We start from the raw sequence: 27,082 nt of genomic DNA, 5'->3' as shown, positions 1-27,082 counted from the left end.
TTTTCTATCCTCAGTGCCAGGAAATGACTTGCACATAGATGGCCCTTAACAGATGTTTAATTGAATTCATTAGCACTGGAGGAAATCCCTTACTTTACTAAAACTTTGATTTAATCAACATGGATGGTTCTTTTAGTGATGCAGATTTCTTGATGCGCTTCCATGATGCAGTCCTGGTTTTTGTTCTCCCTCTGGTTATCCTTTCTCTCGCGTATTAAACTTTTCCTGCTCCTTAAATGTAAGCATTGTTTTCATCCTTGGCTATGGTCCTTCATCTTCCTGCTTACTCTCTTCATTGTTGACAGCAATCTTAAAACTGAATGTTATTTAAACTCATATCCATTTCCTTCTTGGAAAACCTCTCTTCTAACCTCCCAGTCAAGTAGGTTCATAAACGTAAGTTATGCTCATATCTTTCTTGTCACCTCCTATAAGCAGGTTTCAAGTCTTACCAATTCTTTTTCTAAAACATCTCACACCCATATCAACCAATCAATATGGTTCAGGCTCTCAAGACTTCTTGCCTACTCTAATAATCCCTAAGTAGTCAGTCTCCTTTCCTTGCTCCTACCTTTTCTAGTTTTGTTTTTAGTGAGGCAGTTAGAGTTAAGTGGCTTGCCTGGAGTCACACAGCTAGGAATTATTATGTGTCTGAGGCCGCATTTGAACTCAGGCCCTCCTGACTCCAGGGCCAGTGCTCTATCCACTGGGCCACCTAGCTGCCCCCTGCTCCTACCTTCTTCAACCCATTATTCACACTGTTGTCCAGGAAACTTTCTACAGATCTATTCCTTTATTCATAAACCTTCAGTGACTCCTCATTCACATTTAACAAACAGAAGGCAAACCTTTAGGTTAGCATACAATGTTCTCCACAGTATTGTCTTATTTCACACCTTCACATATTCTATATCCTAGCCAAAGTAGGCTACTTCTGTTCCTCCATCTTCTCTCATTCCTTTCAGCCTTTGCCCAAGAATGGAAGAAACTCTCTTCCCTTATCTGTTTAAGTTTCTTCTTTCCTTCTTTAAAGGTCCAACTCAAGCCACCACCTTCAAACTAATGAGAGGACTTCAGTTTTCACTGAAGCCTTCAGTGATCAGTCCAAATGAAAGTGACCTCATCCTCCAATTTTTGATAATATTTCTTGAACTCTCCTTTGTACTTACCACACTCTCTCTTTTATCTTTAATTTTTGTAGAGATCTTTCCCATTCCATTTAAGAACAAAAACACTCTTAAAGTAATTCTATTATGTTTATGTTTGTATTACCAGAAGTCAATACATTGTTTGAACTAGGAGAAATCTGAATTAAATGGAATAAAATGCTGAATGTATTTTTAACATCTCCCATAGAATCAGAAGCAGATTGTAAAATCAGAATCATGGATTGGTTAAAGCATTTGATTATCTTGGATAACTGTATATCATTTAGGAAAAAGAAATGAAGTATGCTTAAAACCAGAAGAATATCTCATAGCACCAAATTATCAGATACATGCAAAGGAGTAATTTATCTCCATCCATACCTTAAATTATTTGAGTAAATACATACAGAATATATGACAGAATATGATCCTTGAATAGACAACATGGTAGAAATACCACCGACTCTGAAAGTTCAAATCATTTCTCTGTTACATACTACCTATATAATCTTGGGCATATCATTTAACTTTCTTCGAGTTTAGTGTCCTCATCTGTAAAATAAGGACCGTACTAGATGACTTCTGAGGTTCCTTTCAGCTCTATATCTATCAGAATATAGCCTCATGAAGCTTATGAATAGAGGGATATGATTAACACAGGTAAATATAATATCATCTATTGTATGCTGAGAGCATCAAGAAAGTGATGCCCTTCATAGTGAAATGATATTTAAGCTACACTTTTATGCTTGAGTAGGAATTGAAGAGGAAGAACTAGGAGGTTCCAGGAATACAAAGATAGATAAGCATGCAACATATGTGAACAGAGTAATCCTGTCTGGCTTGAATGCAGTTTGTGGAAAGGAGTCAAAAAATAATGACAGTTCAGTAAAGTCAGCTAGCTAGGTGGCACAATGGATAGAGCAGGCCTAGAGTCACTAAAACATGAGTTCAAATGTGACGTCAAACACTTCCTTCCTGTATAACCCTGGGAAAGTCATTTAACATCTTATGCCTCAGTTTTTTCATTTGTAAAATGGGAATAATAATAGCACCTACATCCAGGTGTGAGGATCAAATGAGATAATAATTATACAGCACTTGGCACAGTGCCTGGCATACAGAAAGTTCTATAAAAATGTAAGCTATTATTATCATCATCTTCTTTCTGAATACTCAGAGGTCTTCTTCCTTAAGCTTATCATACGGAACAATCCAAGTACTGCTTTTAAATGGTTAGTTTTTAAAAACTGCTAACTTTCTGTATTTTACGTTGTGTGTATACAGAGAATAAGTTGCAGCAAATACAACAAAGCATAGTTCATATTTTAAAACTATATATACTTTGTACATCTAGGCATTTACTCAGTATAATGCAGATAATGATTCCTGAGATTATGCTAAAAATTTTTGTTAGAGCTTTTGAATCTTTCTATTTGCTAAAACATAACATTCTGGCTTTTCAGAACTATGTAACAAAAACCTGTAATTAGAAATGAGAAACTGAAAATTGATTCGGATCTGTTTTTTAAAAAAGCAAATGTTCTTGTTGCATTTCATTATTAAAAAACTGAATTTTTAATACATGAATCAGATACTAACATTATAAGGAACTGGAGGAAACATCTGGTTCAAAAATGAAAAGACAAGTTTCCTGAAACTTTTCAGAAACATGAATTAAAGACCTCTATAGTGAATACTAAAATAGATAACTACTTTGATTTTATTATTTAAAAATTTTTCACTTATGACAAAATATTAACATAACTTTTAGAGCTGTTTTTTAAAAAGATTATTCTATTGGACTATCTTAAAAATGTTTTAAGAATACATATAAACTATTTTTTTGAAATTCCCATATGCTAATAATTTCATCCATTAATCCAATTATTATTATTAACACCCTAAAAGTACACAAATACCTTTGGACAAAAGCGAAACATGTAAGGAAGAACTATGTACACATTCTTGGCAAAAACACATGCTCAGTTGATACTATAGGGCTATAACTAATGTGTGTCTCCAATCCAAAAATCCATGGTTTAACCAAAACTCTAAATTAATTTTAAAATTTTATCACTCATCCACTCAGTTTGATATGTCTTCCATTGAGACTGAGTGATTACATGTTTGGTTCTGGGCAAGTCATTTAATCTATCTGATCCTCAGTTTGTCTGTTAAATAAGCAACGGAATCATGGAACATTTAAGTTTCCTTCCAAGTACAAAATTCTGTGCCAATTGCAATGACATCTCAAGTACCAAAAACAGCAATATGCCCTACCTTATTTTCCAAATACTAACTAGAAAATGAGAAGATGAAATTTTACAAAAATGGAAAGAGTACTACATCACCTTCCTCCTTGAAACCCATGACTATCCAAAAGCTTCTCAGCATGCTAAGGGGCTTGTGGTAACTGGCTCTCTGCCTTTCAGCTCTACTCTAAGTGTTGTCTTCCCTAATTAGAATATAAGCTCCTTGACTGGCTTGCTTGCTAGTATACAATTTCTGCTCAAAGTTTGAAATCTTGGGGAGAGACACTTTTCCAAACTCCTGCGTTCTCTTTCTGAACTCTGTAGTCCAGCCAAATTGGCCTTCTCTGTTCATCACTTGTAGTACTTCATTTCTCTTATCTCCATGTCTTTGTACTGGCTGACTTCTGAAAGTAAAGCACTTTCTCCTCTTCACTTTAGCCTCCTTCAAGACTCAATTCAAGCACCAACTTGTACATGAAACCTTTACTGAATTTCCACAACTACAAGTGCCCTCTCCCTTTCTAACTATCTTGTGTTTACTCTGTATATACTTGTTATCATCCCTGATAGCACGTAAGCTTGGGAGAAGAGATTGTTTCCTTTTTATCTCCAACAACTAGCATGGTAACTGGCACACAGGAGGAACTGAATAAAATTTGTTGATTCATTGAATAAAAAATCCCTGAGTAAATAAGCAACAACAATAAAAATCCAGTTAAGGATAAATATGGAAGGATAATTGATTTTAAATTTTTCTACCATAGAAAAGCCATCAGCTTTTTCCTTTCACAGTGATCCCATTTTCTTTCCTCAAAGCCTCTACTCTACATTCTGTATCTCTCTAATCTGTTTGATAATAAGGGAATGATAATAAGGGAACTATAAATCAAGAGAAAAGAAATCTCTCGAAAATAGCCAAACCTGATTCTATAGAGCTCCTGCCCCAACTTTGGAGATATTTCAGTCAGTCCCTATAACATGAAGGCTAAATGGGAAGAATGCAATTAAAACAGGATTTCAATTCAGAAAGAAAAAAAACAAAAACAAAATTCCTATCAAAAGATACAAGGTTGTTAAGAAAGCTAAAATGATAATCAAGAGAGACAGAATTTGTAGGATTGGTTTTGTTTTTTACTGGTAGGTGAAATATCCTAAAACATAGACATTTTGATAGTCTTCTAATCCCGGTTGAACTCAAATATTAAAGTAACACACATGAGCTAAGAGAATTCAATATTGTTCCAAGGCACTTACTGAATCTCCATAACTAGATGAAAACTAGGACAAATTAGGATCGACAAACAGTATATAATATAAAAATAACCTTTTGCTTACAATTTACAAAATGTATTATTACAATCTTTTATCTCTGCTAACCTGTAATGCTGGCAGCATGTGTCCAGCAATTTTAAAATCAGAAACTATTTTCTAAAACATCAGGGCAAATAATTTACAAATAAAGTAGACAAAGATTTTAGATCATGCAGAGATTCCTTACATCTTCTGTTAATATCTTATGATTGCAACTTTTATCAAATTATATACCTACTTGCCCTGTACATTTACAAAATAATGCATACATGATAAAACATTAGCAAAAACGTAGTCCATAAACTCAATTTCTCATAAAAGTATTACTGTATTAACATGTCTACAAGCAGCGTGTAACAGGGTTAAGAGACATTAAGGCAATAATACTTGAAGTTACAAAATAAACCATATGTAATACTTTTTCCTAAGTGTACAATAAGGCAGAGTAGATGGTCCCAGTCCCGTCCCCCCCCCCAAAAAAAATATTAGAATGTAATACTGGAATCCACTGTTGCAAACTTTTAAATTTAAAATGGATGTACTATAAAAAGTGTATCCTTTGTAGGTAACAATCTACACTGCTCTCTTAGCAACCACCCCCACCCACAATAACCCAATCTTTTCTCTTTTTTTTTGGGGGGGGCAGTGAAATACTATAAATCTGGATTTCAGTGGCACTTGAATTTTCCAGTATAATTTCATGTGTCCTCTGTTCCCTTGCATCATGTCCATTCTGATGGTGGATCTCTTGGTCCTTTGGGTTTTCCACAACGATTACCAAAACCTGCAGTCAAAATACAGATAGAATGGCTTTCAGAGATCTTCACTGAAGCATATTATTTACAGCCATCTTACTCTGCAGATATCTTTACCTTTAGGAACACAATTTTCCATAAAGGAATTTTACATTAAAAAAAAAATCCTCAAACATTAAAAATTTGTTTGGCAAATTACAATTGTTTTATTCAATATCAGGAATAAAACCAATCCTGATACAACTTAAGAAAACAAACATATTTGATACTGCTTCAAAACTAAATGAAAACTGTTGAAACAGCACTTTGTACTTTAGTTTTTCATTCATTCTGATGTGGTATATTCATTTTAGTATACTTGCATTCAATTTATTCCTTGAGCAACTCAGCAAACACTCAGCTAGTATTCTATTAGAACTCATAAAACACTATGAAGTTTGATTCACTGCTGATTTTATCTTATGGAAATCCAAGAATTATGAGAGTTTGGCCTTCTGATATAACTATCTACTGCTTAGTTATAAATCTGGGGCAGTAACCAGTAGCAGGTAAAAACACCATATTGATTAATGGAATTATTACCAATATCTGTGGCTTCTGCTGGACTTTCTGAAACATGATCTTTGTTACTTAAAGTAGGGAGTAGACATTCTGTATTAGTCTCTGACTGATCACTCTCTATGAGATGATCTAAAAAAACAAAAAAATTTATTAGCTATAATCATTTGTAACATTGTGAATTTAAAGCTTTCATATAAACAATAAGGCAGATTATATTGTTGAAATACCCAGGTAAGCATAAGTATACCTTCAACAACACTAACAGTGTGTTTCTGAAAGTCATGTGAACACAAAATGAGCCAGTTGTATTAGCCTTATACTATAAGATTTTCCATTTTATAGTATAGGTTTTCATTTTTGAAATTTTTCTTAAAGTGGGGATGGGAATGCAACTATGGTACAACCATGGCAACATGGAGCAAATAAAATAGCTAAGTTTAACAAGAGTTTTAGGTTGCTGTAGCTGGAATGCTTAAACCCGTTATTTTGGGAGTATTTTCTTTGTAACCATTTTCTGTTCAGTTATTTTATGAAACAGTATGGTAGAATGGATAGAGCAGTGTATTAAAGTCTAAACACCTGGATTTATATTTCAGTTCTGTCTCTTACTACATGTGACCTTGGACAAGTTACAACTTTTATATAAATGGAGAGTATTTCTGAGGTCTTCTCCAACTCTAAATTTGTACTTAAAGGGATAGGAATAAGCCCTGGACCTGTGACTTCATTGACAGAAAGAACACCAATGAAAGTTAGCACCTTATCTTCAACTTAAGTCTTACACAGGATTAAGTGACTTAGTGGCATAGTCAGTTATGTATCAGAGGCACTTGAATCCAGGACCTCCTGGTTTCTAGTCCAACTTTCTATCCACTATGCTAAACATTTTCTTTAAACATTTAAGCACAATAGTTCATACCACCAAAAACAATTAAATATCTAGAGTTAGATAGGAAAAAAAACTATAAATATATTGGTCTGATGCTAAAGCTTGTGTTTTGCCTCCTACAGTTTGTGTTGAAATTGGTAATGAATAAATGAATGTTAGAGAATTAATATCCTAGGAGATGGTGTTATTCTTCCAGAGATAATTCTGGTTTTAGTTAGGGATAGGTTCTTGACTATCAAGTATATGAGAAGAGAGGATGAATACCTGGGATAACAGATGTGATTACTCTACTCTCTGGAATTATACTTAATGCAGAAGATCTTAGCTATTACAACTTAAAGTTGGGAATTTTAAAAATGTAAAACAATTTTACCTTTTAGAAAAATCAGCTTTTAGCAATATTATGTTAACTTTTTTCATCTTAAAAATGCATCCATAACGAACTAACATGCTAGTTTTTATACCTAAAAGGAAATATGTTAATTATGAGGACAACCCCAAAAAGGTCAATTTTAGCAAACTGAATAGTTACTAAAATGCACAATTTGAAAGCATAATTTTGTTATTAAGTTGCAATATCAAGCATTAAAATATTTGATTACAGTATGATTAACAATCATTTTTGGCATGACAGTGAAATTACAGTTAGACAGTTCAATGGTATTATAAATATGTAAAGTAAATAAATCAGGATGATGTGTAATGTATATTATGATGATTGACTTAATTATGACAAATTCATTTGACTGAGTTTTCTAATTTGATCCTGTAATATTGGTTTGAATTTCAGTTTTATAAATCTTGACTAAAATAAATGAAAAATTATGCTCTTAATTAAGGGATGGGTTTCTCATGATCAAAATATGTCAGGTGGGTTAATTCAGATCATTTTTTTCAAATAACTACCAACAGGGAACCAAATCCAGTTTGTATGCATATTTTAAAGAAAAACAGGAAAATTGTCTAACCTTCAGCCTAGTTCAATAATCTGATCTTGCAGCAATTACCTTAAACCCTTGAGTATACTAAAATGGCAAGAGAAAGACATAGGAAGGCCACAAAAAAAACTGCAGCATATAAAAACAATGAATTATGTGTAAGAAGTAGAATAAAATGATACTGTCAAAGAGATGTATGACCAGAAAAGGAGGTGGAGGACTACAAAGAGAAGATAGGGCCCAATATGTCAAGTAGATCTCCTGGAAGATTTATAGGAGGATATGGACAAGAGTTGCACCAAATAAGATGACCTGGATGGACTGAAAGTGAAGTGATGAAATCATGTCTCCATTGATAGTAAAATGTTAACTCAAATGTCTGAAAATGGAATTCAACATTTTTTTCATCAATGTGCAAAACAAAATGGAAAGAAAGCTTAATCACTTACCAAATGTTTTATTCTCAGTAGATATCAAGACCTGTCAAATAATTATTTGGAAACTTTTAACTTCTTATACACAAAAATAACAGAACAGAAAAATCAGGGGAAGTCATCTGTATGCATCTATGAAACTTTAAATATTTTTTATCTTATCACTCTCCAAGTGATACTGAAGAGAATAATAGTGCTACCAATGGAGTTTAAATAAAAAATCATGAAACATGCGATGCTATTTTCCGTATTTTAGTATGCACAGGCAACAGAGAATTTACCTTCCCTTTTCTTTCTTTTTTTTTGTTTGTTTTGTTTTGTTTTTTGGTGAGGCAACTGGGGTTAAGCGACTTGCCCAGAGTCACACAGCTAGTGAGTGTTATGTGTCTGAGGCCGGATTTGAACTCAGGTCTGCCTGACTCCAAGGCCAGTGCTCTAGTACCTTCCCTTTTCTCAACAGGATGTAGAAAGGCTGGTATCACTATCCCCCAAAAGCACACAGCAACTAGCTACCAATATATCCTAAAACTAGGCCTTTGGCTACATTTCCTGGAGGAGAAGAGAGGCCAGGCGAGGGACAAGGTGGTCTACAGGGGAAGAAATGTCCATATCAACTATTATTCACATCTTATAGTGATCAAATCTAATTTTTGATACTAGTACAGTGTGTGTAAAAGGTGAACTGCAATTATTTGTTATCTGTAATTCATGTTTGCCTTTTCATTTTTCACTTCAGGTAACAAATCATTGTACTCAGCTGAAAATTTAGAAACAAATTTTTTTTTTGTGGAGCTTGTTAAAAATATAGTGCTAACAATGCTAATTTATAAATTACAACCTACAGATCTATATTTAAGTAATGCCAAAAATCACCTCTAAAAACACAAATAAAAGGGCAAAACTTTCTAAGCTGATTCTTCTATTCCCAAAATGAAACTCTTACTTCAGATTTCTTTTGTTTAGACTGTTCTTCGGTGTGAAGTTCATTCCACTCAGCAGATCTTACAGGGGTATCTGAGAAAAATGGATTCTTATGATCAAAACTGAAATTCTTTAAACATGAAATTCCTTTACATTTCAGTAATATGTATAAAAACAGGCCATTTAATTAAATGTGTAAACTTTTCAAAATGCTGACTATAAGCTGCACATTTACTAAGTTTAAACAATTTCCAGTATATATTTAAATCTATGATAATATTTCTTAAACCAAATTAATTACTATAGCTAATAAACTCAACAATCCCTAAATTATAAGACAGGGAGCTGATCAAATAAAATATGTTTAGAATAAAACATTTTTTTTGCAAGCAGTGAAGGCACTAACTAGTCAGTCAATAAAATCAGTGAAATACTGGTGAAAAACAAGTTAGAATAAGTAAATTCTAGTAATTAAGGAAGCCGATAAAAATATGCAGTTGTACTGTAGGGGTGCCACTTTGCTTAGCTTAAGAGTAAATTAATAAGAAGCTTTAGAGTTTAAAGGACCCTGGAATTACATCATAATCAAAATAGTTTCTTTATGTTATGAGAACATAATAACAATGTCGTGCAACTTGGCAGTTTTGAAATTTCTAATGTCTTCGAGAATATTTATCTCTAAGAAGTAACTTACATATCTGATATGCCCAGTTATTACATCTCTCAAAATGAAAAACTCAAATTTAGCTGAATATAAAGTCATAAATCAAGCACACTATAGGAAAAAAAATGATATTACATTGAAGTTTAGTCTACCTTTGTTCTGGCAACTTCAGTGATTTTATAAATAAAAAAGACCAATGCCTATTGCCCTAAATAAAATTGTTTCACAGAAATACCACTTATGTTAGAAAAAAAATTTTAATCTAAAATTTACAATGTCAATAAAAATTTTGTTTTAAATTACAGCTTTTAAAGTATTTTTAAAATTCAGAGTTTAAATAATACATTGAGGAAATATCAATATATTAAGCGGAATATTTCATCAAAAACTAAAAAAAATATAATGTAGTATAAAAGAAACTCACTATGATCACTTGCTAATACAAAAGATTCAGGAGTTCTTTCAGGTAGTGGGGGAGGTGACTCTTCACTAACATCAACATCTAAATTAAATACACAAGATTAAGAATGAAATTAATTAGATGTCATTTAAACAGAGTGAAAACTTTCTTACATTCATTTCAATTACTGCATTATAGACTTAATAGCTTCTCAAAGAAAAAAAAAGTAAAACTGCAAAAATTGCATAATTGATTTATTCCTTAACACCTTTCTACCATCCATTCTGAGGAAGCCAAATACTACAACGAAAAATATGAACTGCATCTAAGAATGTATTTTTAACAAGACAACTCTCCCATAAATTTTCCCTGAAGCTCTAGAGCAGGGGTGGGGAACCTGTAGGTCCTCAAGTACAGTTCTTTGGCTGAATCCAAACTTAACAGAACAAATTTGTTCCCCACCCCTCCCCTACAGACAAGACCTAAAAGTATTCCCTTTGTACTAACTAGGACTGGCCCCCAGGATTCTCCTTAGTAAAGAAAATAGGCAACTTATTTGCTGGAATTTCAAAGGATATTAGAAAGGTTCCCTTATAAATTCTGCAATTAAAGTTTCATTCTTTAACTTAAGCCAAAAAGGTTTTTTTAATAACTAAATTTCAAGACATTTGTGAGGTAAAAAATTTATCAGTCATGTACACCTCAGTGTGAATTTTACCAATAACTTTTTCCACGAGGTTGATAGGGGTGAGGGGCCAAAAAACAAATAAGACCACTCAGAATAGGGGAAATAAAGAGAAGCAGAAGAAAAGAGAGGATAAGGCTAAGAAAATGAGAAGGTGTGTGTTGTGTTTTGTTTCCTCTTTCTGGTAGTTCCTCCTATTGTTTCTAATTTTTACTTACAACATCACTAATATGAAAATATGTTTAAAACCTGCTGGGAAAACTGGAAAAGAGTATGGCAGAAACTAGGCATAGACCCAAATCTCATACCCATATACCAAAATAAAGTCAAAATGGGTCCATGACTTAGATATAAAGGCTGATACCATAAGTAAACTGGGAGAACAAGGAATAGTTTACCTATCAGATCTATGGAGAACAGAAGAATTCATGACCAAACAGGAGATAGAGAATATTATGAAGAACAAAATGGATAATTTTGATTACATTAAATTGAAAAGTTTTTGCACAAACAAAGCCAGTGCAACTAAGATTAGAAGGAAGGTAGAAAATTGGGAAAGAATTTTTACAACCAGTCTCTCTGATAAAGGCCTCATTTCTAAAATATATAGAGAATTAAGACAAATCTATAAGAACACAAGCCATTCCCCAATTGGTAAATGGTCAAAGGATATGAACAGACAGTTCTCAGATGAAGAAATTAAAGCCATCTATAGTCATATGAAAAAATGCTCTAAATCATTATTGATTAGAGAAATGCAAATCAAAACAATTCTGAGGTACCACATCATACCCATCAGATTGGCCAACATGACAAAACAGGAAAATGATAAATGTTGGAGAGGATGTGGGAAAATTGGAATGCTAATACATTGTTGGTGGAGTTGTGAAATGATCCAACCATTTTGGAGAACAATTTGGAACTATGCCCAAAGGGCTACAAAAATATGCATACCCTTTTGATCCAGCAATAGCACTTCTAGGGCTATATCCCAAAGAGATCAAACAAATGGGAAAAGGACCCACATGTACAAAAATATTCATAGCAGCTCTTTTTGTGGTGGCAAAGAATTGGAAATTGAGAGGATGCCCATCCACTGGGGAATGGCTGAGCAAGTTGTGGTATATGAATGTAATGGAATACTATTGTGCTATAAGAAATGATGAACAGGCTGACTTCAGAAAAACCTGGGAAGACTTATATGGTCTGATGCTGAGTGAAGTAAGCAGAACCAAGAGGGCTTTGTACACAATAGCAGCCATGTTATGCAATGACTAAGAATGTTAAACTGAACCCTTCTCAGCATTACAAGGATCTAAGACATCTCCAGAGGCCTCAGGATGGAAAATGCTGTCCACATCCAATGAAAGAACTATGGAAGTCGAATTGCTCTCACTTATTTTTACCTTCTGTTGAGTTTTGTTTCATCTTTCTGATCGTTCCTCCTATTGGTTTTAATTTTTACTTACAACTTCACTAATGTGAAAATATGTTTAAAGGGTATGTAAATGTAAAGCCTATGTCAGATTGTGCGCCGTCGGGGGGGGGGGAATTTTCAACTCAAAAGCATATGGAAGTGATTGTTGATAATTCAAAATAAATTCATTAAATTTTTTAAAAAGTAAAAAAAAACTTAATAAAAACAAATCACTCTTTAAAAAAAAAAAAAGGAAGAAAGTGAGAAGCTGAAGGACCAAGTTATTTTGCCTTGGACTGACCCTGACTGTTCTTATATGGATGAAAACACATACCCCAGCAGCTCAGTAAGAGATGTCACCAAATATAGTGGAGATTCACTGATACTCCTACTGGACTTAACTCCCTATTATAAGTAATCCAGATATATGCATGACAGAAAGAAAGCAAATGTTACTCTTCCCATTCTAAGACCTTGGTTCTAAGACAGAAAAATAGAGGAACAGGCTCACCACCAGCAGGTTATTCAAAGAGGTTTTTTTTTGTTCTTTTGTCTACAAAGGCAACTGTAATAACCTGCCATGATTTTGTTTTTTCTAGTAGTAGTGATGGTGTACACCAGTGGTGTCAAACTCAAGCAGGCTGGTACAATAGGATCCCTAAGTCTGCAAACTGACTTCAAAAAACACATATATTAACATTATGTTTTAATATATTTTTATTTGTTTTCTTAAATTATTTCCCAATTACATTTTAATCTGGTCCCAGTCCTACTAAGGAGTAATGTGGGCTGTGTTTTTGCTACTTTTGGTTTACACTAAGCTATCTACACACACACACTCTGGGAAGACCAGATGGAGTCACAAGATCTAGGTCCAAATCCTGCATCTCACACAATTTATTTATCCTTGAGTGGGTCACTTAGCTTCTCTCTGTTCAGTTTCACCTATAAAAACCTGGAATAATTGGGTTTTGGTGTTCCTTCCTGCTTTAGATCTAAAATCCTGACTGGCTCTGTGACCAACAAGTTACATTTGGAAGATAACCAGGATTTGACGGGACAGCCTCTGGCTGTATAACCAAGATCTTTATATCAATAGTATGTATTGTAGTCAAATAAGATGGACTCCCCATCAGTTATACTGCACATAGATTCTATAAGCTATCTTCCTAGAAACTTACTCTTTTGACATCCTTTGCTCTTAATATAACCCAAAATTTAATTTAGATTCTTTATCAACATTCCCCTAAGAGAAAAATTAAGATTTGTCAGTTAACAGTTTGTACAATCTCCACATGCATTTTCAAATAATATTCAATGTCATCCACTACAGTGCGGCTTTGAGAAAATCTGACTAGAATCGCTATTCTCAATTAATACAAAAATTAATATAAATATTTCCCAAAGACAATTAGCATTTAAATCACGCAATGATTTTAATAAAAAACTTGGATCTCTAGGGCTATTGATCAGACAAGTCTCTCATAAAAAAGGATCCTTTAGATTGCCACTATGTCAAAGGTAGATAATAGTAATGATGATAACAACATTTACATATAAATAAGGTTGTATAGATCTAAGGTTTGCAAAAGGCTTTAAATTTTATCTTATTTTATCCTTACAACAACTCTGAGAGGTAGATGCTATTATTACCCTTATTTTATAAATGAGCAAACGGAGGTAGATAGAGGGTAAATGATTTGCCCACAGTCAAATAGCTAGCAAGTGAACTCAGGACTCCCTAACAATCCATGTCCAGTGTTCTATCCACTACCTTGTCCACTGAGAAGATGTATGTAAAGTTTCTGAAGGGAAACATTTTATAATTCAATCAACAGCTCATCCAAGGCAATAAAAATATAATAAGCAACAGAGTAAGTTAACGTTACCAACTGTTGAGTGCTTTTTTGAACTCAAAATATGTTGTGGATAAAAGCTTTGCTAATGTCAAGCTTACTTAGTGGCCCATTTTCATCTAGTTAAAAGAGTAAAAATAACATAAACATTAGAAAATACTGGTCAAAAGCAAAACAACAGGGCTTAAGAAACATGTGATTTCATCCATCCTTTTAGAGTAAAAATTATTCAAAGACAATCCACTCCTTAAATGATATTGTGGGTAACAACAATTCTTCCATGAATTATCCTTCCCAAATCCTTTTTTGCAAACAAGGGCAAAAATATGAGTGAAATAATTCCCCAAGCATAAAACACAAAAATATGTTAGCCAGCCTGATATAAACATACTATGCAGTCAGTTTGGGAATTATTTTTCCAAGATCTAGTAGATGAGAAGAGGAAGGTATTTAAAATATGAAATGTTATTAAGTTAATAACATAGCAACTGTCATTAACTGCTTTCTATAGACAATAAAAATTTTAAACAACACAAGAATTCCAACAAAAACCAAAATTTTCAAGACACAACAGTAACTCAAGACAACTTGAGCCAACCCTGGTGCCCAAATCTCCTACTGAGGGAATATCATCCATGTTTGGAAAATAAAAGCACCATTTAAACTATCTTTGTGTATGTACATGTTTTTGTGTGTGCATTAAAATTTTAAATTATTTTAAACAATATGTTTTTATTTCCTAAAATTTTTCAAACGTGTATACAAACATAGTATGCACCCCCACACATGTATAATATACACACAATTACTATGTACCTGAAAACATAAAGAAAAAAAAATCAAACAGGTATATGTTTTTTATGACATTTGTACATGTTTTCATATGTGTGTAACACTGCTTAGTTACTGGTAAAATATGGACAGTGGCCAAACGGTCAATAAATTACTTGTTTTCACTTTCCTTTTCTGTTTCATAGAGGTAACCATTACCTCTATTACCGTTTACTGCATTAAAAGGGGTATTTTAAAAAGAACCGATTATTATTTTTCCTCAAACATTATTTTAATGAAGGTGACAGTCACTAAAAAAGACAAATGATCATTAAATTGTCAAGAGAAGTGCCAAACATAGGCATAATTATATGTGTGTGCATGTGTGTGCGTCATGTACATACACACATGTACATATGGGAATATAACTACATACATTAGACCAACGAATGTACGCTTCATTTCCCCAAAAATCTGGCTTATGAAGAACCTTAGTTCTTTAGGCTAAAAACTGGTGTAAGTTTCAGCATATTCTGTTTTATTTTTAAATAAAATTTCACTTCACTAAGAGTCTTAACTAGAAAGCTCTACGATTGTCTGTTCCAATATGGTCTATATCATTACCCTTCAGATTATATGTGGTTGCTACAACTGACAAGCATCACTAGCTCTATGTGCATGAATAGACAAATGTGACATATTCCAGTTTAACTAGTTACAAAGCCCAGAGATGCTGAAAATGCTTCTTCTTGGTTTTAACTCAAAGCTGAAAGATTTGGTATTAGCTTATAACATTCCTACTGTTAAATTCTGTTAACAGTAAAAAAGGAATCTGAGAAGTTATTCATCAATATAAAAAATGAATATTCATTAGGAACAGTGGTGATATAGAGAGTTAAGTTATTCCAGGCAGTGGGTTTCAATAGTATTTTGAATTGCAATTTTCCCTCCCCACAATATTTTTGGCTATGATATAATTTTGTTATCTGCCATCATTTGTGACTTACACAAATCTAACAACCAAAATTCATTTTCAAACCTAAGTGCTAAAAATTTTGTGATTTAGGTTATGAAATTTAGAAAAAAAAATATTTTAAAAAACTTACAGGTCTATTATTGTTACATCATACTTTGAGATCTGTTGGGTGAAGCTGAATAAAACCTACCTTTTTCAGCCCCTGAATATATTGTAACTGGTACATCATGTCTAGCAATAGACATTGGTAATACTTTTCTAGTAGAAATGTTTTCAGTGCTAGTGGCAGTAGAAACTGTAGCACTTGCTGTTGAAATATTAGTCACATTCTTACGCATGGCTCCATCACAGTTCCCTTCATCACTGTCAGAATCATCAGAGTGAAGAGGGTTAGTAAAACTGAGGGGTGCTCTAACTAAAGGTGTATTACTATCATTATCCACAAGATTGCTGGCTTCTACATGTAACGTGGGACTTGGTGTTAAAGAAATCGTTTTAGTAGCCTGACATTGGTTATCTGAGGCTTTGCTCTCAGACTCATTGGGGATAGGCAGTGCATTTTCAGGACCATGTAATGGCCATATAACATGTCCTTTCTCTTTAAGAGGCAAACAATCTGGTCTTGGTGGTGTATCAAAACTTTTCTGCATTCCTTCTTGTGTAGTTATTGAAACTTTGCTAGATGGTGATATACCACAGTCCACACAAGAGTTTTGAGAAACATCTTCAGTTAAATCCCCTGAACTCGGTTCCTGTGACTTCAAGAGTTTCTCGGCTGTACAAGGTGATACAGATTTAATCTTAATTGCATGTCCTCTATTCAAGAGTGTATTTCCATCAAAACTTTTTGGTCCTTCCTGTAGGGGAACCTTTTTAATTTCAAAACTCAAGTTTCGTTCCAGTTTCTTCTCCATATGTTCAACTACTGATTCATTCTTCCCTGGAAGTTCTGTTGATTTATTATAATTTTTATTGAGGTCTGTTGACTGCTGTTCTGATGAAACTATATGCAACACAGGCTTTGGATGGTATCTATCATTGTCTTGCCATACTGTAGTAACTGTTGGATAGGCTGAAGGAGGAGAAGGTGTCAAGATGGGTGGTACAGGGTGAGGTTCTGGAGGCTGTAGTATTTCTTCCTTAGCATCCCCTTCAACAAGACAACTGAGGAAAAAAATAGGTGATATTAAATTTCTCAAATATGAGTGTGAAATCTGTAATGATATAATTGTATAATGATAGTAACTTATATTCGCATAGTAGCACTTTGAGTTCATAACATGGCTTTCACAGTCGTCATATCTCATTTGATTCCTACAACTGATCTGGTTAAGATGTGGTATTACATGTATTATTTTTTTCCATTTTCCAGAAAAAGAAACATGTTAAGCCATAAAGCTTTTAAGTGACATAACTGAAATCTGAACCTAAGTTGTCTGTCCCAAAGGTCAATCAATGCTCTTTCTAAAACATAATTCCAACAGCTAGCACACACTTTCTCTCTCTCATTCACACACAAGCACATATACATTCTCGGTCCCTTTCCTTTCCTCCCCTCCCTCCCTCTCTTCCTTTCTCCCCTTCTATTCTAACACCTTCACTTGATTCTCACATCACCTCAACCTGTCTTCTATGCCTCTTTAATGCCTAGAAAACCTTATCTATACTCCCTGCCTCTATGGTCTCCTTTCCTTACTTCTGTATGCCTTGTAATTCCCCTAAACACTTCCCCTCCCTCTTCTACCTTCTCTATTACTATAGAGGGCAATACTATCCTCTTGGTCCCTCAGGTTCACAACCTAGGTGTTGTCTGAGACTCCTCACTATTTATCATCCCCCATATGGAAGCTGCTGCCAAGACTATTAATTTCACCTTTGCAACATCTCTCATATATGCTATCTTCTCTCCTCTGCTGGCCCTCATCACCTCATGCCTGGATTACTGTAATAGCCACTGGTAGACATCTGTCTAACTGAAAGCTCTCCCTGCTCCAATTCATCCTCCATTCAGCCACTAAACTAATTTTCCTAAAATACAAATCATGTCACCTCCATACTCAATAAACTCCAGTGGCTTCCTAATGCAATGCCTCAAGGTTCAAACACAAAATCCTCTTTAACACTCAAAGCCCTATAACTTAGCCCCCTCTTACCTTTCCAGTCTTCTTACACCTTACTCCCCAATATGTACTCTTCAATCCAATAACACTGGCCTCCTGGCTGTTTCATGATTAAAACATTCCATCTCTTAGCTTTGGGCATATTCTCTGGCTGTCCCCCCCCCATGCCTATAACACCCTCATCCTCCACTCTGCCTAGTGACCCTCTCTGATTTTCTTTAAGACCCTATGGAGGGAGGCAGAGGCAGAGGCAAGATGGCAGGGAAAAAGCAGCCACTTGCTTGAGCTCTCCCCAAAACCCTTCTGAACACCTTTAAATAATGCCATAAGACAATTCCAAGAGCAGCAGAATTCACAAAAGGATGGGGTGAAATAATTTTCCAGCTAAAGACAATTTAGAAGATCTGCAGTAAAGGCTTATCACACCTGGGTGACAGTGGAGCACAATCCAGGACAGGCAATGCCAGTACAGACCCAGCCTCAGCAAACCAGGTGCAGGCCTTGGGAGGCACTTAATCAGCAGCAGCATCACCTGCTTCTGGAGCTCTCAGCCCAAAGACAGTAAGGGGTTCAAAGGAAGTTATGGGGATCTCTTTGTAAGCAAGGGGGCAGGACTCTGTTGCATGGCCCATACTCAGATCTGGGTCACAGTCCTGGGTGGCCATCTCAAGGAAAGGAGGAACATTAGCATACCAGAGCACAGAACAGGAGAGTAGTAAACACACCTCTTCTTAGATCATACCAACTTGGAAGAACTGAAAACTTACAAGTCCCAGAAGTATCTCTGAAAATAGCTGCACAAAACCCTCAAGCTTGGGATACTGCACACCCTCCACCTGAAAGGACAGCCCTACTTTAACAAAGAGTTAAAAGTCAAGTAACAGGCTGGGAAAATGAATAAAAAACAAATTCTAACCATAGAAAGTTACTATGGTGACAAGTAAGATCAAAACACACACTCAGAAGAAGATAAAGTCAAAGTCCCTACATCCAAAGCCTCCAAGAAAAAAAATATGAATTGGTTTCAGGCCATGAAGAGCTCAAAAAGGATTCTGAAAACCAAGTAAGAGAGGCCGAGGAAAAACTGTAAAAGAAAATTAAGAATGATGCAAGAAAATCACAGAAAAACAAGTCAACAGCTTGGTAAAGGAGACACAAAAAAAAGTGAAGAAAATAACACCTTAAAAGTAGAAGTGGCCAAATAGAAAAAAGAGACAAAATATTCACTGAAGATATCTCCAAAAGTCTCATGATGGAAAATGCTATCCACATCCAAATCGAAGCATACTATTTGCTATTTTTTCCCTTCTGTTTTGTTTTGTTTCCTCTTCCTGGTGGTTCCTCCTATTGGTTCTAATTCTTACTTACAACATCACTAATGTGAAAATATGTTTAACAGAAATTTATATGTATAGCCCATATCAGATTGCTCACCATCTTGGGGAGGAAGGAAGAGAAAAATTTAAAACTGAAAAGCTTCTGGAAGTGATTGGTGATAAGTCCAAATAAATTAATAAAAAAAGAAAAAGAAAACTATATATAAACATATCCAAAACAGAACTTTGCTCTGAAAATCTCGACTCTTCTTAATTTTCTTATTTTCTATGGAGGACACCACTATCCTTCAAGTTATTTGTGTTCACAACCCAAGAATCATACTTGACTCTTCTCCTTCACCCTGTCATATTGAATCAATTAACAAGTCTTGCTAATTCTAACTTTATCTCTCTTCTTCTCCATTTTCCCCATGGCTACCCATCTAGTTCAGGTCATCACTGCAATAGTATTCCTGACCCAGAGAGTCTCCTGCCTTTCCAATTCCACCTTTCACACAGCTACCAAACTGATATTTCTAAAGCACAACTCTGACCATGACATTCCCCTGCTCCTCCAAGGACAAGATACCAACTTCTCTATCGGGAATTTATTACATTCTGGCTAAATCAGCCTACTTGCTGTTCTTTGACACTGATATTCCATATTCTCGTGTTTCTATGCCTTTGTAGAGAATGTCCCCCACGCTTGGAACATACTCATCTCTGCCTCAGAATCCACAGTTTCCCTCAAGACTCATTTCCTGTACTTTCAGATTCCTCCAGCAGTGAACACCCCATCACTTTGTATATATTTTATATTTGTTTTCATGTGTACAGGTTGTTCCCTTCTCCCCCAACGAAAGTAAGCTCCTAAGGGGAAGGGCTCTTTTATTGTTGTCTGTGTCTCCATAGAACCCTGAAGAGCTCCAATCCTAGTAGATGCTTGTTGATTTACTGATCTACCATGTTTATTAAGTTTATTTTGGGGTTCAGAGGAGATAGAAGCAGAATATGTGAAAAGAAAATATTAAATGTAAAATATTCTTTAAAAAAATAATCTGTACACAAATTTGTGCTTTCGTAAATAATTATTTTCCTTTTGCTCATATTTGATGTTTGTCGAGTACAGAATTACAAAATAAAATGTGGGAAAAAAATTATTTTTCATCGCCCAAATTTTGAGTGGCAATTTCAAACCAAAAAGCTGGGTTTTTTTATGCTTTTCTTTCTTAATTTTTGATCTGATAAGTACAATTTAAAACCTTTATTCTTTTGTCACTTTCAATGCGTAATAATGTTTTCATTTGATCTAATATGTCCAATATCCAACTATGACATATAGAATCATCAGGAAAGCATTCATCCACTCCAAATATTTCTTTCTTCAGTTTTTCCATGCTCTAAAGAATGGCATTAGGAAGAAGATACCGTTCAAAGTTTATAAATATGGACAGGCTGAAGACCTTAAATTCAAAAGCTCCTCTTTCTACAGAAGAAAATAATTCAATACTTTTTTTTTCATTTCCAAGATTATTTTTAAGTACTAAATTGAAATAATATTAAAGAAATTAGAAGGAAAAACATCTACTTTACAATATTAAAGATAAGTAAGACTGTTTTAGAGAATGCTTATATTTTTATTCCACATAAGCACACACACACACCCTCTCAAGCTCAGTCATCCCACAATATGGTAAAATATTAATTTACTGCAGAAGTTACCTGACCTCAGTCCAGACAAAACATTGAGACTGTTCGTTAAGAGAATGACCTATATGTTTTTATAGGATTGATTATTTAAAAAAACCAACAAAACAGGTATTGTTTTGTTTACTAAATTCTCAGAACTTCTTGACAGGTCCCATTCTTTCCTTTCTCCCACTCTGTGTCAAAGAGGTGGTCTACCCTTGTACTTGATCCCATCCCCTCCCGTCTTCTCCAACAGACTGCATCTTCAATCATCCTCATCCCCTCTATCTTTTAAATCTTCAACTTTATCTTCTCTACTAGTTCCTTCCTTATGGTCTTCAAACATGGTTAAGTCTCCCTCAAACCTAAAAAAACAAACAAGCAAACAAAAAAACTTCACCTGACCCTAACTTCCTTCCCTTCAAGTTAATATCCTATCTCCTCCTTTCTCAGTCAAACCCCTTGAAAGAGCTGTCCATTCTCACTGCTAATTTCCATCCTCTCCTTAACTGTTTTCTAATCTGGCTTCCAATTTCATTCACCTGAAACTACTCTTTCCAAAATCTATGATCTCTTAATTGCCAAATCTGATAGTCTTTTTGCAGTTCTCCTCCTTCTTGACCTACATGCTACATTTGACACTGCTCACAACCTTCTAATCTTGGATTTCTCCTTCCTGGGTTTTAACTATGTTCTTCTGGTTTGCTTCCAATCTGTCTTATTACTCTTGCCCAGCAGTCTTTTTGCTGGCTAATCACTCAAATCATATCCCTGTGAGTATTCTCAATACTCTATCTCAGCCCCTTTTATTTCCTTCTGTTTACACTGTATCTGGTAACCAAATCAGCTTTCATATCTATCAACTCTGTGATGGCACTCAAAGACCTATTTATCCATCCCCAGTCTCTACCCTGACCTGCAAACCTGTATCACAAATTTTTGAAAATTAATTTTTAAAATTCAAATCTATTTTCTCTCCCTCCTTATCTGAAAAAAGGAGAGCAAAACCTTTGTAATGATTATGCATACTTAAGCAAAACAAATTCCCAGATTGGCCAAGTCCAAAATATATATGAGTCTTTCTGCATCTTGAGTCCACACACTTTCCATCAGGACCACATCACCAACTGCCTACTGGATATTTCAAACTGGATGTCCTGAAGACATCTTAAACTCAACATGTCTAAAACTAAATAACATTATCTTTCACTCAAATGCTCCGGTCTCCCAAATTTCCCTATTTCTGTAGAGGGGGCACTACCATCTTTCCAGTCCCATATCTTCAACTCTTTTCTCCTTTGAATATACATCCAACTCAGTTGCCAAATCCTACTTCATAGCATCTTTTGCATCTGATCCCTCCTCTCCATTTACAGCTAGCACTTTAATCTAGTTCCTTATCATCTATTGCCTAGAATTATTTCAATAGCCTCTTAATTTGTCTCCCTACTTCAAGTGTCTCAGCACTCCAATACATCTATATACTACCGCCAAAGCATTTTCCTTATGCAGAGAAATCATCATGTGACTCCCTCTCCTACTCAATCAATGCCAGTGGATTCCTATTGTGTCTAAGATAAAATATACATTTTTATCGACATCTATTGTTTATACATAGTCTTAAACTTGATTTTTGCCCTGCTCCAACTTATCTTTGCAGTCTCAATGAACATTATTACACTCCCCTCCAGTTCTCTGATCCAGAAAAACTGGCCTTCACTCCTGCTCATTCCAGATATGTCTCCATGCCTTTTTACTGGCTGTCCCACATGATTACAATGCAATTCTTCCTCACAGAATTCTGCTCTTCTGTATGAATCCCTTCCTGATCAAAAAACTACTTGTATTTAACTATTTTGTACATATTTGTATTTATTCACTTCATACTGTATTTATTCACTTTATATCTATTTTTATATGTACTTACATCTCTTTCTCATTAGAATGTAAATTTCTTGCCAGGAGGGACACTTATACTTTTTCTATTTGTATCTGCAGTGCTTAGAACAATGCCTGGACCCACAGCACTTACCACTTGTATATTAATGTTAGATCCCTGACCAGTAGCCAATAAATGGGCACATTAGGGAGCATTCTGGCATTTTTCTATATATGAAATGATAAAGCAAAAAGGAAGCTGCAGTTATATGAAATGGTTGCTCCTACTTGAGAGATGCAATAAAGGATTTGGCAGAATTGGGTCTTGTTTTGGATCCAAAGGCAACAAACACTGGCTTCATGGGAGACTGATCCACTCACGATGAACATTAGCAAAAAGAATAGTAGTAGTAACAGCAAATTTGTCCATCAGCTGGATATGCAGTGAGGGAAAATGAGAAATAACTCAGATAACTGCTGCTGTATACCACTGATATCTTCAACATACCAGCTGCACGTCCCAGCTTATCTAATTATTATCTAATTTAATAAAAACGCCACTGACAAATAAACCAGTAAAAATGGCCAAGGGCTGCTCCACTTGGGACCTCTCTCCAAGCTGACACCGATCCATGACTACCTACCCTAATTCCATCCATTAAACCAATTCCAAACTCACTTAACAAGCACACATCTTAAATTTTGTTTAAGGACAGGAAAAGTTTTGTCAAATGCTTTGCTGAAATCTAGGTATGATATATATCAAAGATATTCTCCAGACTTAGCAATAGAGTAACCCTATTAAAAAAGGAAATCAGTCCTATGACTAGTTCTTGCATTTTCATTTTAAACTTCTTGAAGATAATTTTAAAATGCCAATTCTCTAGTTAGATCACCCGTATCTTTCCACCAAAAAGAATTTTTAAAGTAGCAGTATATAACTTTGTGTAAATAATTTTCTTTGAAATACAAGTACTTCTCTATTTAAAATAGAGGGAAAATGGTGTTATAAAACAGAAGATTTATTCAATGACCTAAGCTTAAAATTAAAATGTCTATCAGAGGCTACAGGCTAACAAGAAGAATCATAGTAAAGTATTTTTATTTTGTGGTTAAAATGTGTAACAACTTTTTTATTAAAATCCATAAATCTATGAATGATAAAACCATATATGCTACCAAATAATTCCTCCAACCCAAAAAGGAAAATACAATGTATGGTACCTGCGGGTACGCGGAGGTTTCGGGGGAGGAGAATCTGGTTTTTCAAGGTTCAGAGAGCTGACAATCTTTTCTGTGCTAATTTCATCCTGCCAAAAGGAAAATAAAACAATTTAGTCTCAATTTTACTAGGCTTCTGCGTATACACCGCACAAAACAAGTCAATCATTCCAGATAACAGAACTGGTCTTTGTAAAGACCCTGACGGTCAATTACATTTAGAATGGCAAATAACTGAATTCCAGCACTATTAATTACAGCACCAAAACATATACCAATTATTTAAGTTCAAGTAAATCTTAAATCATTTAAACAAGGCAACAGTGTCTTTGTTCTCTAATGTCCCTTTTAGTATTAACACTGTGAGTCAATGAATTAAGAAATGCAACATCAAAGACAACTTTTGAAAAAGAAAAGGTTCCTACACACTTTCTCTACAGCTCACCACTACTACAGACATATTTCTGCTTAGGCCAATTTTTCCAAATTGGAATATGTGACTTGGTGGTGTGGGGAGATACCAGTGAACAATGCAAAGAAAAAAATTAATGGATATTTCCAAGTATAACTACTATATAAAATATTTCCTCTCCCCCGACCCCTTTCCAAAAACATTTCTAGTAAGTTGATAAAAGCAAAAGTAACAGTGAATTTGCTCCAAATGGTGAGGTTGACAGAATGGGAGTGTGTCTAGCACCATTTAGGAGTGGACAGGGAATGAACTACTAACACAACTCTGTCTTTCTACCTTTAATGAGTGACTGCTAGGTAAAAGGAAATATGTAGGAACTGCCCACTCAAAGGGAGAAACTACATACTTATAGAACCCCCAAACTAATCACATTCCCAGCAGTGTGCCCACTAGGTCCCTTTCTTCTAATGGGAGAGGACAACTCAGGTTTCCATCTCCCTTTCTCTCAAACCCAATGCCCTTTCTCTTCTAGCCTTTGGCTCTGTCATTTGTGGCTAGTAGCTAATGCGCCCTATGGTGTTCACTGGATAGACAAGGGTGTTTTAGACTTAGTGATTATTTGGGAATGGTAGGAAAGCAAAATTCCAAGCTGGACTTCGAGTCATAAAGCTGGTAAGCTTGTTTGCATTCACCAGTATGGGGACACTAAGAAGGAGTTCTATGTTTTAAAGGTTTCCAATATTAATTCTTAAGGACATTAACATATGTAGGGTTATGACCTTTTGCCTTTAGGATTCAATTGTTATTTGTTCTTTATCTTTATAATGTATGATTCTTTACCTTTACTTTTTCAAAAGTTTTTGGTTTGCTACAATTTAAGGAAGGGAACCACTATGTAATTTGCTGTTCCATCTGTTTTATCTTTAAATCTTGTATAATTTTCAGTATGCAAAGGAGAGATACCTGCTGAGACATTTAAGGCTCCATCAATTCAACAGTCACCACAGTGGGGTTCTGTGTTCTCTATTTCAGTCAAATGTGGTGGTAAAGATGTGGTCTATCATGGAATATTTCTTATAAAGAACTGTCCCCTTCAATATTAAAATGTGTGTTATTGATGTATGTATAATTTCTCCTTAAAATGTTATAAGATTAGAAAATAGTATTCTTGGTCAATGATTATTAAAATTCTTCTGGATGCCCTTTTTTGGGCAACGGCACCTGAGGTTTTTCCTATAACTGTGTTGTCTTCCCCTCTACCAAATATCTTGAAAATTAATTCCTGAATACTTTCAAAATTTTGTCATATCTAGTATGGACTATTGCAGTATACAACTGACCCAATCTATTCACTTTTTTCATCTTTTTCCCCCCAATGCTATCACCACTTTATCAAGAATGCACATCAAAGACTCTGAAAATGGATACTGGGTCCAAATGTTGTGGCTTCACTGTTCTTGATGGTAAACAGTTACAAAAACATTTACATTTTTTTCCTTATCTGTTATTCATGTGGCAGGCCTGCAAAATGCTTAATGACAATTATCACTTGTTTCTTCAAATGACCTTTAACATGGAATAACCTTAACTCCTCACCATCCTTGCTTCATTCCTTTGCACAGTGCCCACCTTATCAATGTACTTTTCAAAAATGTGGCATCTACAGCTGAATACAATATATATTACAATATATACATGGTCTGAGAAGGGCTAAGTACAAGATGACTATTATATGACTCCTTATTTCTCTCAATGCAGCCCAAGACTGTTAACTTTCCTTGTGATGTCATACCACTGACTCATAATGAATTTTCAATCCACTAAAATCCACAGATCCTTTTCAGATGATTGCTTTCCAGTCATACCTCCTCCACCTGATATTTGTTTGGTTCACTTTTAAAACCCTAGTTTAAGAATTTATATGCATATTTCATTTTATTACATCTAGCAGGATCTCACCTCTGTCATACACTTTTAAATACATCAGTGATTGTAAAAATGTCATTTGTGAAAGTCTACTTCCGTTTCCATATTTTCATCAAGACAACCTCAATAATTAGGTGATATAAATCATCTAATTATCATAATTCTCATGAAAATATTACATAGAAATGGAAAGTATGCATGTGAATTAGCAATTATCAGTATTTTTTCAGCTGCTGAGGCATTTTTAGTATTCATACTAGACATACATTTTAGGGATCTTTCCTTCTTTGAAATATCTTAAAAATCATCTTCCAAGACAACTTGTGTTGTCATCAATGATGAGAAAAGATTGTTCTAACAAATGATGGTAGATCTATTCCACTTTACTTCCTGTTTTCTACTTTCATTTTCATCTACAATGCTTTGTGGATAATTCAGCTTACTCTAGTCTAATATCAAGATTACCACAAGTTCTTTCCAATTCATCACTATTTCTTGTTTTATGAAACAATGCTGCTAATAATCACCTCTTGTCTTCC

At 34.7% G+C, this 27,082-nt stretch overlaps 1 protein-coding gene and 2 long non-coding RNA genes across 5 annotated transcripts in view; 2 read left to right on the top strand and 1 right to left on the bottom strand.

The window, feature by feature from the left end:
- LOC110206971 (uncharacterized) overlaps positions 1 to 27,082 on the top strand; it is a 71,450-nt gene that overhangs the window by 36,285 nt on the left and 8,083 nt on the right. The gene's annotated exons all lie outside the window — the stretch shown is intronic.
- Positions 1,357 to 14,901, top strand: LOC110206972 (uncharacterized). Its single transcript, XR_002324045.2, has 2 exons — positions 1,357 to 2,495; positions 2,528 to 14,901. It is a non-coding gene; the product is annotated as an uncharacterized LOC110206972 (long non-coding RNA).
- PTPN12 (protein tyrosine phosphatase non-receptor type 12) overlaps positions 4,513 to 27,082 on the bottom strand; it is a 102,853-nt gene continuing 80,283 nt past the window's right edge. For 2 of the 3 annotated variants that reach the window (XM_020984507.2, XM_020984506.2), the window contains 7 exons: positions 24,209 to 24,294; positions 16,172 to 17,145; positions 10,301 to 10,378; positions 9,235 to 9,305; positions 8,307 to 8,337; positions 6,052 to 6,159; positions 4,513 to 5,498 (listed from right to left, as the gene is read on the bottom strand). In XM_020984507.2, the coding sequence (XP_020840166.1) occupies positions 5,437 to 5,498; positions 6,052 to 6,159; positions 8,307 to 8,337; positions 9,235 to 9,305; positions 10,301 to 10,378; positions 16,172 to 17,145; positions 24,209 to 24,294 (1,410 nt within the window). In that variant the 3' untranslated portion in view covers positions 4,513 to 5,436. The remainder of the gene's footprint in view (positions 5,499 to 6,051; positions 6,160 to 8,306; positions 8,338 to 9,234; positions 9,306 to 10,300; positions 10,379 to 16,171; positions 17,146 to 24,208; positions 24,295 to 27,082) is intronic. The other variant, XM_078154533.1, reaches the window with a different exon arrangement.

This window comes from Phascolarctos cinereus, unplaced genomic scaffold (assembly GCF_003287225.1).
Source record: "Phascolarctos cinereus isolate Bilbo 61053 unplaced genomic scaffold, phaCin_HiC Scaffold_1;HRSCAF=81, whole genome shotgun sequence".
NCBI classification, from domain to species: domain Eukaryota; kingdom Metazoa; phylum Chordata; class Mammalia; order Diprotodontia; family Phascolarctidae; genus Phascolarctos; species Phascolarctos cinereus.
Note: the sequence above shows the minus strand (reverse complement) of the source record. Positions and strands in the feature narration are given on the sequence as shown.